Source organism: Anomalospiza imberbis, chromosome 4 (assembly GCF_031753505.1).
Source record: "Anomalospiza imberbis isolate Cuckoo-Finch-1a 21T00152 chromosome 4, ASM3175350v1, whole genome shotgun sequence".
NCBI lineage: Eukaryota > Metazoa > Chordata > Aves > Passeriformes > Viduidae > Anomalospiza > Anomalospiza imberbis.
The window spans coordinates 57,629,560-57,646,927 of record NC_089684.1 but is presented as its reverse complement, the minus strand read 5'-3'; the positions used below and the strand labels follow the sequence as shown (position 1 = coordinate 57,646,927).

At 38.3% G+C, this 17,368-nt stretch overlaps 1 protein-coding gene across 4 annotated transcripts in view; it reads right to left on the bottom strand.

Annotated features, from left to right (window-relative positions):
- Positions 1 to 819: 819 nt before the first annotated feature.
- Positions 820 to 17,368, bottom strand: part of CC2D2A (coiled-coil and C2 domain containing 2A) — a 53,108-nt gene continuing 36,559 nt past the window's right edge. For 2 of the 4 annotated variants that reach the window (XM_068188718.1, XM_068188721.1), the window contains exons 22-35: positions 16,616 to 16,721; positions 15,142 to 15,251; positions 14,944 to 15,040; positions 13,592 to 13,690; positions 10,880 to 11,056; positions 10,078 to 10,098; positions 8,796 to 8,999; positions 8,240 to 8,329; positions 7,352 to 7,465; positions 5,780 to 5,914; positions 3,861 to 3,983; positions 3,163 to 3,221; positions 2,532 to 2,709; positions 820 to 1,586 (exon numbers count right to left, since the gene is read on the bottom strand). In XM_068188718.1, the coding sequence (XP_068044819.1) occupies positions 1,398 to 1,586; positions 2,532 to 2,709; positions 3,163 to 3,221; positions 3,861 to 3,983; positions 5,780 to 5,914; positions 7,352 to 7,465; positions 8,240 to 8,329; positions 8,796 to 8,999; positions 10,078 to 10,098; positions 10,880 to 11,056; positions 13,592 to 13,690; positions 14,944 to 15,040; positions 15,142 to 15,251; positions 16,616 to 16,721 (1,702 nt within the window). In that variant the 3' untranslated portion in view covers positions 820 to 1,397. Of the gene's footprint in view, positions 1,587 to 2,531; positions 2,710 to 3,162; positions 3,222 to 3,860; positions 3,984 to 5,779; positions 5,915 to 7,351; positions 7,466 to 8,239; positions 8,330 to 8,795; positions 9,000 to 9,760; positions 9,946 to 10,077; positions 10,099 to 10,879; positions 11,057 to 13,591; positions 13,691 to 14,943; positions 15,041 to 15,141; positions 15,252 to 16,615; positions 16,722 to 17,368 lie in introns of those variants that run through there. The other 2 variants (XM_068188720.1, XM_068188722.1) reach the window with 2 other exon arrangements.

Below are 17,368 nucleotides of genomic sequence, written 5' to 3'. Positions count from 1 at the left end.
CAGGAGAGGTGGCTGAGGACTGCAAGAAAGCAAATGTCACCCTGATCTTCAAAAAGGACAAGAAGGAGGACCAAAGGAACCAAAGGTCAGCATGACCTCTGTCCCTGAAAAGGTGTTTCATTCTGGAGTGTTTCATTCTGGAGGCCATCTCTCTTCACATGGATGACAGGAAGGCGATCAGGAATAGTCAGCATGGATTCACTGTTTGACCAACCCACTTTCTCTCTACGATGAAACAACTACCTGGAGGAATAAGGGGAGAGCAGTGGATATTGTCTATTCTGACTTCAGCAAGACTTTCAACCTCCCACAACCTCCTGATAGGGTCAGGAATGGTGGACTGGGTGGGTGGACAGTGAGGTGAATTGAGAACTGGCTGAGCAGCAGATCCCAGAGTTCTGCAGTCAGGGGCACAGGGTCTAGTTGGAGGCCTGTCTCTAGGGGTGTGCCCCAGGGTTCAGTACTGGGCTAACTTCTTCATTGGTGGCTTGGATGAAGGTCCAGATGCCTCCTCAGCAAGTTCAGTGACAACACAAAGCTGGGAGGAGCTTTGGGCTGGTCCCCCTGAGTGCTGTGCAGCCCTTCAGAAGGACCTGGGCAGGTTGGAGAGATGGGCAGAAAGGAACCATCTGGAATTCAACAAAGGCAAGTTTAGGGTCCTGCTGAACACTGAACACAACTACTTACTAGTAAGTGAATTTGGTTTTTGGTTAACTATTCTTTTGGTAATCTACTTGCAAGTCTGCTAACTTGCAGACAAGGATTTCATACTCCTAAGGAATTTAATCAAATTCTTGTATAAAAAGAATGAGCTTCTGCTTAAGGTTTAATACAAATATTTATTAAATCCTTCATCTTTAACTTCTTAAGAAAATGTCTTCCACCCTTAAATGGTGCTGGCATTATACAGACATAAAATACAGAGCAGGATATGAAGCAGCCTCTCAAAAAATGAAGTATGGACTCTTCACTAATGGCTCTTAGGTATATGAAATTTATTCATAGCTAAAAATTCAGGAACTGAGGTACAGGAAGTTTTTTTTATTTACAAGTGTCTTTTGAAGAGGAAGAACATCTGTAGAAAAACTGATTAGCTACAGGGATACCAAGGAAACATTTTACTCTGCACTGTCACTTATATGTGGACATGTGTAATGCTTTAAGAGTGTGAGGTCCCAGAGGGAGCTATAAAAGACTATATAAAAATCACCTATTAGTACTGGAAATTTATGCTGTCAGTCTCTTCCTTAGCAGTAATTAGTATTAGGGCAAATAAAGCTACTAAAAATCATGTTGTCATTTGATTTTTAAAATACTTGGAATAGTTCAGCAGTGAGAGATGTAATATATTTACACCTATATAAGCAAATTTCTTGCAGTATTCAGACTGGTCTATATTACCTATTTCGCACAAGTGAAGCAACATAAATCCATATAGAGAGAACATTTTGGGGATAAGCATGAATATACACAGCCAGAGCAAATTCAACATTGGAAACATCAATGGTGTGAACTCTTGTGCTGTGTACAGCTTCTATTAAAGGTCTCACTTCAGAATATGGCATATGAATAGGAAATCCAGAGACCTGGAAAAAGAGAAAAGAAAACATTTAAGAAGAAAAGATGAAGGCACCTGAATAAATACATAGTTCAAAAAATTTACATGCTGAGTAAAACAAATTATCTTCTCTATTGCCAGCCTGAGGTGATGCAATAGAAGAACCTTTGTTTGTATTTTGATAGTAACTCCCTTTTTCACATTCTTTAGAATCCACTAGAATGAAGTTATATTAATGAACACATATAGTAGAGCTTCACTGCTTTTTATTGCGGCTGGATTTAAATCACTCTGTTCTCCTGGCTTGGGATTTGAGCAAATGTCTCCTGCTCAACAGGAACTGAAACCTCAACTCATTTTGGAGCTGGCCAGAGCTGCCAGTACTGTCACAGGTGTTCCATGTGGAAAGCAGAAGGCCCTTCCAACAGCCTGGAGGAATGATGCACAGGCACACCAGTGGCTGCAGTGAACACATCAGTCAATTTTCTTCTGTCTTTACAGAGTGAAGCAAAGACTAGAAAACTGAAGAAAAGCATGTTGTGTGGGCTCCTGCACCTGAAAGTAGACTCTGTGTAGCACTGCTCAGCACCAGCAGCAGGTTCCTACTTGACCCTGAGAGCTGCTGCACCAATCTGCCCCATAGCAGCTGGTGCTGGGAGACTGCACTGGTGTTGATGTACTGGAGTAGTGGCTGTTGTGCAGCAGTACATGTTTCTGCTGAACATAAGAATATAAATTTAATTGGGAGCATTGTTGTTTTATCTTCAACATTACAAATGAAATAGATCATCACTCATTCACTCTATGAATATTATAATAGTTACTCTTTAGTATAAAATCTCTTGTGAATTTTGGTAGTAGAAGAAATAGAATAGCCTAGGACACTCTTCTATACCATAGAGTGGTGATACTAAACCCTAGGGATTTAACTTCTTGCTTCTATGCACAAGCCATTTTATGTTCACAAGTGTACCCTGTAATCTCCCAGCTGTTTTTGCAGCTCTGCCTGATGGTCATCTTCTACATCTTTGCCTTGATTTTGTTCCAGCAACGGCAAAAAGTTACGGAGGGTGGAGGTGCAGTATCTGTTCCAACGTGTTGGGCGCGTTGGTCTCCATTCCATAATCTTATCCTTTAATATTTTTTCAATCCTGCAATCAGATAGACTGATTATTACAATTCTAGTATTGGACCTCCAAACTGATCTCCCTTGGCAGACAGTACAGATTCTGAGAACCACACTGACCTCAGTTAAACTTACTGCTCACTAAAAGTGCAGAAAAGCCAACATAGTTGTGCAGTAATGTCTGCATTGTCAGTGTCTGCATGGAAAGCCACGGGCTTACAACCCCTTTTAGTTTACACCCTCTCCTCTCATCCCCCCACAGCATTTTGTTCTTTGTGAAATGATAGAGCAATGACTGATTAGTTCTTTCCACCTGGCAATCTCTGTTGAAGAAAGAGAATTTGAAAAAGCCCTGAAACAATAGCTTCTGGTTTTTTAGGCCATTCTCCTGGCACTGAAAGCCGATGGACCTAGGCATGAATACCTAGGAATGCTCTGGTATTAGCACTGATGGCACTTGTTCTGGAGGTTGCATTACCTGCTTTGCAGTTCCAGTGCAGCAGCCTTATCCGAATGCTCGTAAGTCAGTTCTTCAGGCTAGTGATAAATAAATAAATATTAAAATGTGCAACAATCTCTTCTAAACAATGTAACTTCAGGAGTTTCTGCCTTGATGATGCTCACAGGAGTTTACAATCATGCAAAAAGAATCTATTATTTAACAGAGACATGATACAAATTTAACTAGATAGTTGTGTGTAATTCTAGGGTTTTTCCCCCCAGTAAATTTCAACTGCTTACAACTTTAAGTGTACAGAAAGTGTACATAAGTGTACAGTGTACATAAGTGTACAGAAATTTCTGGCTTTTTACTAGTGAGTGATGTTCATAAAACTTGAAAAAAATGCCTTCTTAGCCATGAGACAAAAGTTGACTTTTTCTTTATAATACTGAACTACTACTTTAGATATGTTTGTGTTAAAGATTTATTCCATTTATTTCACAGTTGCTCTGAGATCTTAGAGGGCAAAAACATTAATTCTGTATAAAATCAACTTTTTTCAGTATTCATGCTTTCATTTTTAAATAAGTAACTAGGAAATCTTTTTGAAAAACAGTGCTATTATATAAATATACTTCACCAAAGATGTCCAAAGAACTTAGTATGTGTTTCTTTATAGCAAGTCTGTGATGTCTCAACCCCTCTTTTGGAGTTGGCAATAGATCCACCAATACCTGAATGCTGCGGAGACCAGGGAATGGCAAGCTTCTTGAAAAGAAAGGCTTCCAATGTTTTGGTTTGCTGATATCAAAATATATCCTTCCTGGGGAATCATATTCTTGCATATTAAACCAAATCTGCAGGAAAGAAAATTTGGTTTAGCTTTCAGCATATAATCAACACCTATGGAACACATTCCACTTACATAGCAATAAAATACTATATAATGCTACCCTCCTGTAGCAATTTCTCTGCCATTCTGAGCTGTGTTTCCACCCCTCTGGCCTGCTGTGCAATTCCTATTGAATTCTGATTAAATTCTTCCAAGAGCCCACCCCAGTGCTGTGGCTGTGATGCCTGGTAGCTGCTGCACCCCAACACTACTGCTTTTTAAGTGTACCTTGCAGAATACAAGCAAAGACCGCAGACACACAAGTCAGCTTCTGTGCACATTTTGTCAGCAAGTGGAACCCATGTCTTGCACTTCCCTTCTTTACAGACATTCATTTTTGGCCTCTGCACCTGGTCTGGTGCATGCAGGCACTGTAGGATTCTTGTTCAAACAACCTTTAAATAACTATTTCTAAGGCTGCAAAATGTACCACCACTTTCAAAATGTACCACCACTTACTATGTAAATGTGTGTGACCCTTTGTAACTGAGGTTCTAAGCAGAGCCTTCTAGGACAGTGGTTCTGCCCCAGTTGGATGTGAGGTGGTGTAGCCCTCTTGGCTGAGACTGCTCGGTCTCACTGAGACTGGAATTAGGTGCCTTGAAAGATGTTGTTGTGTTCTGCAGTTCAAGTCAGTGCTCAAGTAAGTCCTTAGTTGCTTCTGCCAGCAATTAACAACTGAGTTACATTTTTCTTAACTGTAGGTTTAGTACTGCTTACAAAAACACCAAACCAAACAACTCTATCACTTCCCAAAATGCTTTCAGTGAAACAAGTGACACTTTTAAAATAAACGTGCTTTAGAATATTAAATTCTCATCTAAAGTTAGAGTCTGTGTTTAGAATAGAACATAGAAGATTAAATAACAAAACAAAACTCATGATGCATGGCATTCCAAAAAACCGAGAAGCAAACTTTTAAACTCAACTTCCCAGTTTCCATTCAAATAAACCCTAGAGTTCTTTTTTTAAGTTTGTCTTCTATATTCTCATTTTCAGACTTTCACACATCTTTCTACCTCGTTATCATGCCCGTTTGTGTCCCCAGAATGTGTGAGGTCTGGCTTCCAACCAAGTCAGGGAATGCTGCTGGCAGGACAGTTCGCAGGGTTTCTGAGCTTCCCAGCACAGGCTCAGCTCCCAGTCTGTGGCCACTCCTTCACCCACCCAGAGCTGCCCAGCTCTACAATCTCTCCTCTCTCGCCCCACCATCTCAGAGAGTTTACAGCCACACAATGAATAATACATTATGAATATGCACTAGTATTACTTGTTGTTTTCAAATAAATGGGAGGACTTGACGCCAAACAGAAAATCAGTATTGTTTTTGTGCCGAGGTGCCAGCTCTGTATTGTGCACATCGAACCATGCTGTGCCTAGTGTCACATGGGCAACTCAAGTGACTCCTTTTTACTTTTTTTTCTCATTTTTCAGTCACATTTCACCTGCAAACTATTATCTTTGAGGAATGACTACTCCTTACCTAAGCAGTTGTAATCTTAGGCCATATCCACTCTGGGAAACATGTAAGTAAAACTCAGTAATGAGAATTACATTAACAGATTTCTTGACCCACCTAAATGCTGATTAAAAAAATCTTTCTTATTTAAAGTGGCTGAAAAACCTACTTAAGATTTAATAATATTTCTAATAAATGACAGCCTAAATATATTTACAATGATGAACAAATTATACCAAAAAAAAGAATCAAGTTATTAACTCTTAAGTGTTTAGAAATGTGACAAGACTGGGCACACTTACATTATCACAGCTGATCAGACAGTACACATTTTGTAAAGGGCAGAAAGTATCATACTGCCCATAAAAACATCCAGTACTGGGATTCCAAATTACATATTGACTTTGTTCCAAAGTTAATACATATGCAGTTGGTCCCTAGGAAGGAAAAAAAAAAGTATGAGAAAGATGTTTGAAAACTGGCTACAAGGACAGTGTGCTTTGTATTCTTTGTAATACGAAATGTTTACTATTGAGGTGGATAGTGCTTTTTAGGGCAAACCGCTTGGAAGAATTTACAGGTTCATTGCAGTTACTTTACTTATATATTAATGTGGTAGAGAAATGTCAGACGTGCAGAGCTCCAAGCCATTCTTAACATATATAGTCTGAAAGCTCATGTCTCAGCTACAAACTGATGTGAAATTCCACATACAGGAATGTTTACCAGATGCCACTTCAGTATCAACACATCCTGCTTGGCTACTGCCACAGCTCTCATCCATGGGCAACCTCCGAGCTGAAGGACTCCCATCTAGGCAGCACACTCTGTGTCTCAGCCATCAGCCTCCCTCTCAGGCACGTAAGGAATTTCCCAGCTCTCTTTATACTATCAGGAGTCCCTAAACTGCTCTCCTATGTTCTTGTCATCCCTTATATTTTCCAGGTATCTTGAAATACCTGGAATAAATTCCCTCCTTACAAAACACTTTATTAGTGACTAGCATCTCCATCAGATTTTGAGGGGAAGGAATGTATCTGAGTACCTGTTCCAGTCACTGCAGTATCTCAGAATGTGCTTAAGAAACTACCTTAGACAGAAGTTTTTACCAAACAGACCTTCATATGTATGCAGAAATTCACATTATAAATAGTTACCACCTTTTTGAAAAGACCAATATTGGTTATGAAATCTGAGTGCTTAGCTGAGAACAAAGGCATCTCCTAAGCAGCAAAACAAGCTCAGTGTTTCAGTTCTGGGCCAGTCTGAGCCCAGCTGCTGCCACAGTGGCTCCCAGCAGCCCAAGGCAGAGCAGATGCTGCACCTGCCTGCATTACAGTGGGCAGGGGGAGAGAGCCTTGTCCAGCCTGAACCAATCTATCTTTACTATTGCTGCAGCTCTGCCCTCAGCCAGAGAATGAACAGATGAGTGTGACCACTAAGAATCCCTGGCATGCTCCTAGCCCTCTCCTATTACCTCTGAACCTGTACCAAATCCCACACAAACTCAGTCAGAGTCTGAGTATCCATGACTGAGATGCTGTGAAGGGACTGTCTCCATCAGTTTGTCTTGGATACACCATTTATACAAGCTAAAGTCAAATCAAGGGTTACAGATACTTGGTACTGTATTTTGATGACAACTACTACCAGTTTAAGCATGGAAACAGAGGTCCAGGAAAAAAACCCCAGGCATGTACTAAGATATGCTTTCAATTTTCATTTACTTCTCTGAAAAGAATCAGTTCCCAGCACTAATCTTTAGATAATATCCTGGAAAAACATCCCAGCAAGAAACAACTATCCACTGTTGGGAGCCAAAGACTTCACAAAATAAAAGTTAATACTTAGGCCAAATGAAAGAATCCTCTTACCTCAGGAATGGCATTTCCAATGATAAGCCAGGCTTTTTTCCCCATACCAAGAAAATAATTACACAAGAGCACGGCGTGTTCTTCCTCATCTCCCGCCAGAAGATAAAGAAATTGCTAATTGAGGTATTAAAATAAAAAAAGGTTTTTCTAGGCAGTTATCAGCTTTGAATATTTGATAATGTTTCTTAACAGATCTGAAACAAGGAGTCCTCTCAGATCATTGCAACTGATCTTTACTGATTATTGGTCACTGCTTCAACACACAGGAAGAAGAGTGAATGGTGTGACAATACATGAGATCGGAGATCTTGTCACAACAACCAGGGTCTTTGTCTTTTTTAGAAAGACTATTTTCCATAAAAGTTCTGAGTTGATAAAAAACTTCATCTATGATAAACAATGTCTGCTGTTATTCTCTAAATGACAGGATTGTGTGACAGAAGACTAAATATCCCATATTTATTGCTTACACTACATGCAATGTCTTTTCTGTAGTTCCTTGGAATGACAATGCTCCATTCTAAGTGTAGTTGTACAGTCTCCATCAGTCAGCATCCCTTCACTTGTGCATGTCTATGACATTATGGACTGGTTTATAACAGAAAAAATGGGAGATGCTTGGAAGCCCTAATGTATTCTTAGCTTATTACAACCTATCAAAGATAAAATTTTTGGCTCAGATCAGAATAAGCAACTTCTTTCAAGCTTTGGTCCTTATTCTTTAAAATAAATGGCTCAAAGAAAAATATTCCTCACAATAACAGAATCATTTAGGTCTGAAGGGACCTCAAGAGCTAATCTAGTACAACCTCCCTCCAAAATCATGGCCACTAGGATGTTCCATCACATTCAAGAGGATAAAGAACTTCTTTTTAATACATTGCTTACATCTGATGTACTCCATAAATCACAAATTCCAGCAAATGACACACTGTCTGGCAAAAAAGGAATCAAAGCAACATATCGAGCCACCTGTTCCTGCAAGAAAACAAAACAGAGCAGGTCACCCCTTTAATTCACAATGCTCTAGTGCTATTACACCAGATGTGAAGAATATTGCTGTTTCCACTCAGTGACAAAACACTGAGTAACCTCAGTAGAGTAGCAGCTAGCAGTCAAAGACTGATATGATTTACTGTCTTTGAGGTTTGGCATAATTCTTTGTCTTTTAAAGGACAATACTCATTAATACACTTATTTTTTTCCCTCAGATCAAACAAATATTATTTTACAGTATCATTATAGTTGGACTTACTGTGTATTACACGTAGTCATTCATAGCCATTACTACTTTTATTTGTATCTGTAGTTTTTCCTTTGCAAAAGGTGTAGCTGTACAGCAGAGACACAAAGCTGGGATTTGCTTATGTGCATGTGCACAGGCAAACAAACAAACATCTTGAAATCTGTATCCCAGACTTCACTACCTTTTCTAAGTACTTACTGCTGCTGTTTGAGATCTATTTGGGACAGCATCAAGAAGCTCCTGTGGTGGATTCAGAGGTTTGATGTATCTGGTAATAAACACTGTTTTTCCATCAAGGTCAATTACAGTTGTTAGGCACTGGCGGCTTGGAAACTTTGATGTACATTCAGCTTCATATTTTTCTGCTGCCTGGAGCAGTTTCTCATCTTCTTGGGTATCAAGCTTCAAAAGACAGTAGAATTTATACAAAACCAGTTTTACTTATAGTTTGGACTTAAGTCTTTACTATATTTGGCTGCATTTCACCATTTAGAGGACAATAAAAAGAGTGCTAAATTCTTTTCTATTGCACTTTAAACTTGCCTTGTAGCATAAAGTTTTGCTTACAGACATAAAAGGAAGGTCAAGGCAATGGAAAATCAGGTAATTTGCATTTACTTATGAATGCCCATAATGACCTATACATATAAGCTGGCTTTATTAAAGCACCTAAAAATGTAGTGAAGTTTATGGCTAAGTAACCCTGGGAGCATGAGGATGTAACACGACATATTAAGTCAGAAGTAAACAATTATGGTTAGGTACTAATCCTATGTGCTATTCCCACAGCACTCCATTAAAACCACAATTGACATTAAGCATAAAATCCCAATGATTTTTATATAAATAATACTGCAACAACACTGCTTAATGCCAACATATTTGCAGAGAAGGTTCAAGTGATTTTTAGATGAATCCTTGTAATTCAAAGGTGTCTAAAATTTCCACATTTTTAAATGGGATTTTTCAGAAGCAAATGTAGGACTCAAAAGCACATATTAATTATATCACAAAAACAATTATTTAATGATGTTACCTAAGATGTCATCTTCTAAAGGTATTAAGATTGGTCAAAATTATCTATTTAGAATTCCTTTTATACTTCTAGTGGTGCTGAGAATTAAAGTTCATTCTTTGTAATATTTTTGTTTAAAATAAGCCACTTTTGTAATTTGTTACACTTCTTAAACTAACCTGAGGTGGAACAGCTGGGCACTGCCCTGCAGCTAGACCTCCAAGTTAGAAGAGAAGGCACACCGTGGGGATTCTTCTCAACCATAATTAAGAGCAGAAAGTAGAGCCTCTGGCATGTTGTAAACTTAAAGGTAGCAATTTACTGCAAATATTACTGGCAAACAAACAATTACTATGTCACAGTCAAGTAACACAAACTGCAAAAGGTTGCTGAAGGGCACAAACACAAGCTAAATCTTAAACTGGGAACAACAGGAGTATCTCAACTGACTTATTAATATTGTACCTTCTTAAGCATTTCATTCATCTAATAGAGGTTCAGGAAGGACAGCAGGAAAGAGAGGAAAAATAAGTAAAGAAACAAAAAAAGTATCATAAAATTAAACTATAATTATGCTTAGCATCCTAAAACACCACACAAGCATTTCAAATTAACTGCAGGTCAGGAATAGGAAGAAAGTATGGCAAATTATTTAGGTTTTTTTTTTCCATAATGTGCCAAACTCTTTCTTTAATAGGTGTATGTGTTGCAGCTGGAGAGTTGCAGCAAAGAATTGTAATGACTATTGTTGTTAGTCTAAGGCACTTCTGGCTTACTAATGAAACTGAAAAAAATAGCAGCTGCTGTTTAGGAATTATGATCTTCAGGATCTCAAGGCATGCATGAAGCCATAAATAATAAATGCTCATTTGAACAGTGTAAGAACAGAAGCAAGAAAATACTCTTTGCACCTGCCACCTCCTTTTTGTCCACTGTTCACAAATACTCCCAACGAATGCTTTTTTGTTTACACAAAAAACTACATGCTCACAGCTAGGAATGCCAATTTGTTTTCTCTTAGGACTAAAATTAGATACCTGGGCAAAGGTATCTCATGCATTACGTGCACATCTCACTTAATGGTGCATCTAATTAAACTGAACTAAGATAAAAAAATTTGAAATATACCACTCCAAATTTGTACAAATGTCCTTCTGTACTTGCATTCATGTCCTTTGGTATAGTAAGGAGAGCTATTAATATGCATCTCAAGAACTGCACCACTGGAAACAAAGAGCAAGAGTATGATGAATTAGTGATTAGTCACCTTCTCTCTGACAGACTCTCCGGGGATGAGCTGTGGTTCAATGGTAATAAACAGCGTTATATATGAGCCCTCACTCAGATTTCGCACGGAATCATAACCTCTCTCCATGCCCATGTTCTTTTCTTTGCTGTAGCCAAGGAGGACTGGAGGAATATTGACCTTAAATGTACCATCAATCTGCAACAGATACAGAGAAATACTTCTCATTAAAAGCAAAAGCTCAATCTCACATAAATTTGCTACTTGTGTCTGCATATTTTCTTCTTTTGATTGTTAAAGTTACAAAATAATAGAATCAGAGAGTATGACATTTATGTTGATTAACTGTGTGGAAAACACGAGGTATCTCATTGTTAAATATATTAATCACAACTCAATTTCAGCCTCTTTTGCATATTATGAACACTAATATTTAATGAAATGGAAATCATACACACTAGTTCACAGAGAAAGAAAGAGTGCTGGCCTTTCACTACTTTTCTTTCAAACAGAAACTCTACGTGCTGTTTATCTGGAAAAATGAAAAAATGGCAAAATACAGGTTGCACAACTATGCTTCTCCAGGCAGCAGCAGACCAACAGGCCTTTGCCTGTAAGTGATGTGGGAAGGATGCTCCAGCATCTCAGAGATGGACCCTCTTCCATGCACAACCTACTGATGCTTCTTGGGTGGAACTAGAACTGGGCCATTTTATCCAGCTTCTGTATGGAAGTGCTCTGTCAGACCCACCAGCCCTTGGCAGCTCCCCCTTCTACCAAAACCAGAGAATAAGGTCTCTCTGAAGGGCTGGGTGAGACAAGAGATGCCCACTTGCTCGGGCAGGTTTCAACACTGGAAGTACCCAGCTTTAAAAGAAAGGCAAAAACAATAAGCTCCTGATTTGGACACAATTGAGGCAACTGCCACCAGAAAGGGTATCTTCAATGAACAGATGACTCACTAGCATGGCTCATCAAACATTTAAGAACAAAATTAAGTTTTAATGAGGAGGAAACAAAATGTATCACTCAAAATTTCTGCTCCAGTATATTAGAACAGGATGATGAAATGCTTCATTTACTACTGAAATTTAGTTGCTAGATGCACCTTGATATAACCACTGTGCTGATCAGGCTTTTTCAAATTTCATATGGAATCCTGCTCAAATGCAAAGAAGCTCTACTGCTGGGAAGATCTATACAAGCACTCACACTCTGTTTAGGCAATCACAAATTCCAACACCTCCTCAAAGAGACTCAAAAGTGAATCTGACAGGAATTCTGAAGCCACTCTAGGTTCTACAGCAGAAAGACCAAGAAGCTGAACAACAGAGGTTGACATCAGTACAGAAAATCCTTAAAGATGGATTGTGGATGGTGGCTATACTGGTAAGCAGTCTGTTAAAATGTCAAGTCTGCCCATTAGGTCTCTCTGTGAGCAGACACACCTCTCAGGTGGATTTCATTCATACAACATGGAACAATTCCCTAAAAATGGGCAGTGGATCATGTTATCATGCTATAGCAATGGTGATCACATTATGTGACATTTTCTGCACAGGATGGCCAAAGACCCATGAAAAGAAGGTCAGATCTTCTTACTACTTACATCTTTAAAATCAGCGAAAGCTCCATGCTACAGGGCACCACATCAGTTAATGAACTGATTAACCTCCCAAGTTGAAGAGCACATATTATTAATACAGCAGAAACAAGTGGACTAAACCTGGTTAGAAATACACTGTCCAAAGTTGCCCAGCAATGAAAAGTATCCCATGCTTTCCTGAATGCCATGACAATTACATTCTGTTACGCTTTGCAGACAGCCCAGGAAAACCACTTTGATCACGAAGCACTGCACTCTAATTAAATGAGACTCCTATAAACTTTCCCTCCACCCAAAGAATCTGGGAGGCTCAGAGTATGCCTTGAAGTCCTTAAGGTTCTGAAAAGTGCCCCATGTGGCCACAGAATAGCAAATGAATGTATCATTAGGAATACAACTGATGTCTCAGTTTATTACTTCATGAAGATTCTGACTTTTGTGATCAGATGATTTGATCTACACAAAAGAGCAACTTCCATGCAGAAGTCGTCCTACAGCTGTATTACAATAGGATAGGAAAGAAGTAGTTGAATACAGTAGAATGGAAAGAAGTAGTTTCTTTAAACTAAGTCCAGGATGACGGGCTGGACAAAAAAAAAATTCCTCTGAAGAAGTGCATGTTTTACTACTACTCCCATGACTAACTGTTGCTACTTCATGAAGAAAGCTTCTCTTAAAAAATTCTAGAAATGGAAGAAAGAAGGGGTTGGGAGAGGCAAAGATCAAAATCTTGTGATTCGTGGAAAGTGTGAAAAAAAGTTCAAATTTCCTCACATATCTAGGTGATTCTATTCCTAGTTCATCTATCTACGCTGTGCAATACCACAGCCCTCAAAAGCCACTGAGAAAACAACCTAAAAAAATCTGTGCTTTTAACATTGCTACTGAAGGAAGTCAGGCTGCATTGTCACTGTTGAGTGTATTTTCTCTTCTCCCTTCAAAACCTTTAACTTACTGGGAAATACTCACCAGATCTGTCAAAAAAATCCCAGTGGTTTCAAAGACATCTTCAAACAATTCCATTAAAAAAAACTAACAATTACAAAGAACATAATTAAATCTGACATTCCATTTCCAGCCCTTTTCCATTCTCAGTTCTGTATTTTACTTCAAATAAAAACACTTACTCTTGCTTGAAAATATATGGTAGTAAAGGGAATCTTAACACATCCCAGCCAGTGTCTCTCAATACGAGTGTGGATTCCACTTCCTCTTTCATGATCATCCTATTAAAAAGTTGCCCAACATAACACTTTGTAAGACAGCTTCATTTCTTTTAATTCAATCAACAACTGAATCAAGGCATTAATAAAAATTCTGTTATTAATTTTCTGTAAGTATCAGCTCCATTACTTGTGCAGCAGTAATTATTCTGCACACCTTTCAAGCACACCAGATGCTGAAAACATGTAAGAGCATCACAGTCCATGATAAAACGTGCTTGCACTTTAGGGTTTAAGTCCTGTATAACCTGTGAAGGAGAACTTAAAACTCTGACAAGGAGTCCACAGCACTCTTCTCAGACAAAGTAAATGACGCTCTGGTCTTCTAAAGAAGTATTTTGTTAGTATTTCGAAAAGCTTTTTGAAGTTAAAATTGTAGGAAAATCTAAGTAAACCCTGTAAAATGGAAAAACTGTTTTCATGTGTACTACCTATCAGATTTCCAAATCTTTTATGATCAGCCTATAATTATTTTTAAAAAAAACCACTGGCATGACATCCAAGTTTCAAGTGTGTAGCTTTCTTCCTTCTGATTCATCAAGTACTGTTTCAGTTTTGAGGACAAGATTCTGTTCCCAGTGAAGTGCGTGCATTATTTATTTCTGGATTATGTTTTCAATAATGTTGAGTGCTGCTATTTTTGTGTCTCCTGAATTGACTAGGAAAGCTTTCACTGCATTCAACAGGGGAAGGAGTTATGCCAACACTGAGAGCTTACAAAAATTTCTTGTTACTAGTACTTGCAATTCTTGTCTCATTCAAAAAAATTACTACAAACAACCAATACATGGTTTGGGCTTTTTTAAAAATTATTTCACCAAAGAGCTTGTAAAACAAGATGAGACAAAGCGTAACAAAATAGCAAAAAATACAAGAACTGGGATCACTCATCTGGAATGAAGTAAAAAGCTCTGATTAAGGTTAAGAACAGAATTCAGATTACAATTCATGATGCCTCTTAATTTTAGGATCCTCAACTTCATTAAGTACCAGTAAAACATATTACATACAAGTGTTCAACTCTAGCAGCATTTTACGTGGTACAAGCTGAATTTGTACAAAGCTTAACACTGTAAAGATTGCTCCCTCTGATAACCTTGCAGTATTGACAAGATATAGAATCATAAGGAATGACAAAACAGAGAAAAGAGAGGCACAGGATGGGGGAAGTCATCACATGGAAAAGTCTTGTTCTGACAACCTCAAAAAGCTCACCATGTTCTCTAGTGTACACTGTCCTTCAATTATGAACTCACCTCTACAGCATCATGAAGTACTTCATCAAAAACATTAATGAAGACTTCATCTTTTACTGACTGCAAACTGTGGGTGCTGTAGTCACCATTAGGAGCTCTGAAGAGGTTAAATAAATCAAAAAAGTGATTTGAACAGTACAGGAAAATGAGGATAAATTTTCGTGTTTGCAGAAATAATTTGGTTTCATTTTGCCATACCTAAATGGAAGCTCAAGCTCCTCATTCCAGCAGGGGCTTGGACCTTCTGCTGTTGTTGTCCGGCAGACTGTTCGCTGAAAAGAAACTTCTACAAAAGGACGGACCAAAACCTATAAAAAGATATCAAAACAAAGGAAGCAGACCTCTGTGGAAACTCATCAGAGCATATTAAACTACACATTTCATGCATTTAGAGAAATGCGTTGTGGCAACCAGGCTGGTGCAGCCCAGATATAATTTTAATACACCTTAAATATTGCACTTCATGGGTTTCTAAGCATTTATGAAGCTTTTAAAAATATTTTACACACTAGCATGTCCAAAAGTTTATGTGTATTCAAAATACTTGACGTATTTATATACAGTTGCAAAACCACATTTCTCCTGAGAGTGGAAAAGCTACAGGCTATCTAATCAAGGAAAGTAACTGAAATAGAACATGTGATCCAGACACCACTGGAAAAAAGTGCACTTATATCCTCTTATCTGTAATCCAAGAAGCCTACAGCTACAATCCCAGTTGTCCCTGAAACTGGCTCCTTTACAGATAAGCAACTTCATCTAGACAAAACAAACCCCTAATGTGATTAAAAATGCCTTATTTAACATTCAAATGCATATGGAAGAAGCTTTTCTACATTTCAAAAAGCTGTAATTTTGAAGGAAAATCACAAGGAAACCAGTAAAAACCCTGAGGTCTTTAATTTTCATTCAGAAGGATGCTGAATTTAGTTTTAAATAGCAAGCAATTACAATTTCAGTATCAGCCACAAGAATGGCTGTGCTGATTTAGACTAAAAGTGTACTGGACCCAAAATGCAGCCTGAGAAAACAGCCAGCAACCAACACACACAGGAAAGTAAGAACTGAGCAGGCATAGGTGGTATTTTCTCCTATGACTCTTCCAGACTTCAAACATTTTCAGATGAAAGACTTTCCTAAGTCTGTAATGATTTTTCTATTAAGTAATTCCCAATGGATCACTCTTCACATACTTGTCCAATACCCACTTCAGCACAAACCAACCTCTTTCATCCACAATAATGTAAGCAACTTCTCTGGGCACCAACCAACTGCTGAATAAAGAATCACAACCTTCTTTTGAAGGTTTGTTTTGAACCTAACTCCTACCAGCTTCATTTGCCCATCACTGACATTTGTACTTACAGTGCCAGGAAATAGTCAATCCTTATCCGGTGTCTATGACTTGTGATTTTGTGCCTTTCTACCATATTTCTCCTCCTCTGCTCACAGTTATGGGTGTTCTGGCTCAAAGCCACACCATTTTTCACTGGGCAGAAGCCAGTCTGTGTATCTGATCTCCTTCTCTGAACGTTTTGCAGCCTTACTCTCCTTCTGGAGATAAAGGAGTGGGCAAGGCAACCTTGCCAATAAGGTATCTTTCTGAGGGTGAATGCTACTGTCTGTGGAAAATGCTCACAGCTTCACAGAAAATGTCAATTTTGTAACATACCTGGTTGAATGCCCAATCTGGGCTGTTAGGTGGGCTCTGAGCTGATGGAGAGGCTGCAAACATCTCATTAAAGGACCTTGAAGATTTCGATGGCTGTTGAAGTTTGCTACAAAAGGAAACAGACAACAACAATCAGGGAAGACAGAGAATTCATTACAAAATATGAATCCCTCACATTGTCTATTAGTCATACAGAATTCTGGAAATACTCCTGATGCTTTTTGTTATAATTTTAACCTTGGGAAGATATTTATTAGATCAAATAACACAAATAAAATGCCAGGAAGGGGTATTGAGTTTATACTTCTTACAAGCCTCATTGCTAAAGAGTACTTTGTGCCTGGAGGCTCTCTTTTCTCAAAAGTTTATCAACCGCAGACTTTTTTTTTTTGCATACCCCACACAATCTCTTTGAGCTAGAAGGTTTTTAAGTTCAAGTAATTGAATTCCTGCAGAATTCATGAACAGTGTAGATCTCACGGTATTCAGGCAAGGCCTCTATGGCAAAGAAGAATTCATATGAAGATTACAGACTTGTCAACCCATAAGTGAAGTAGAAGACAATGTATGTTAAAACATTTATTTTTACAGCACTTCCACATAACTATTTTTTGGTGATAAACCACATTATAGACCATAAAAGAGTAACAATTCATGTATAAAACAGCTCAAAATAAGATATCATATAATGCAAAAAGACTGGATGGGGTTTTAATTATTTTTGTAATTCTGATAATGAATTGAATTTTCATC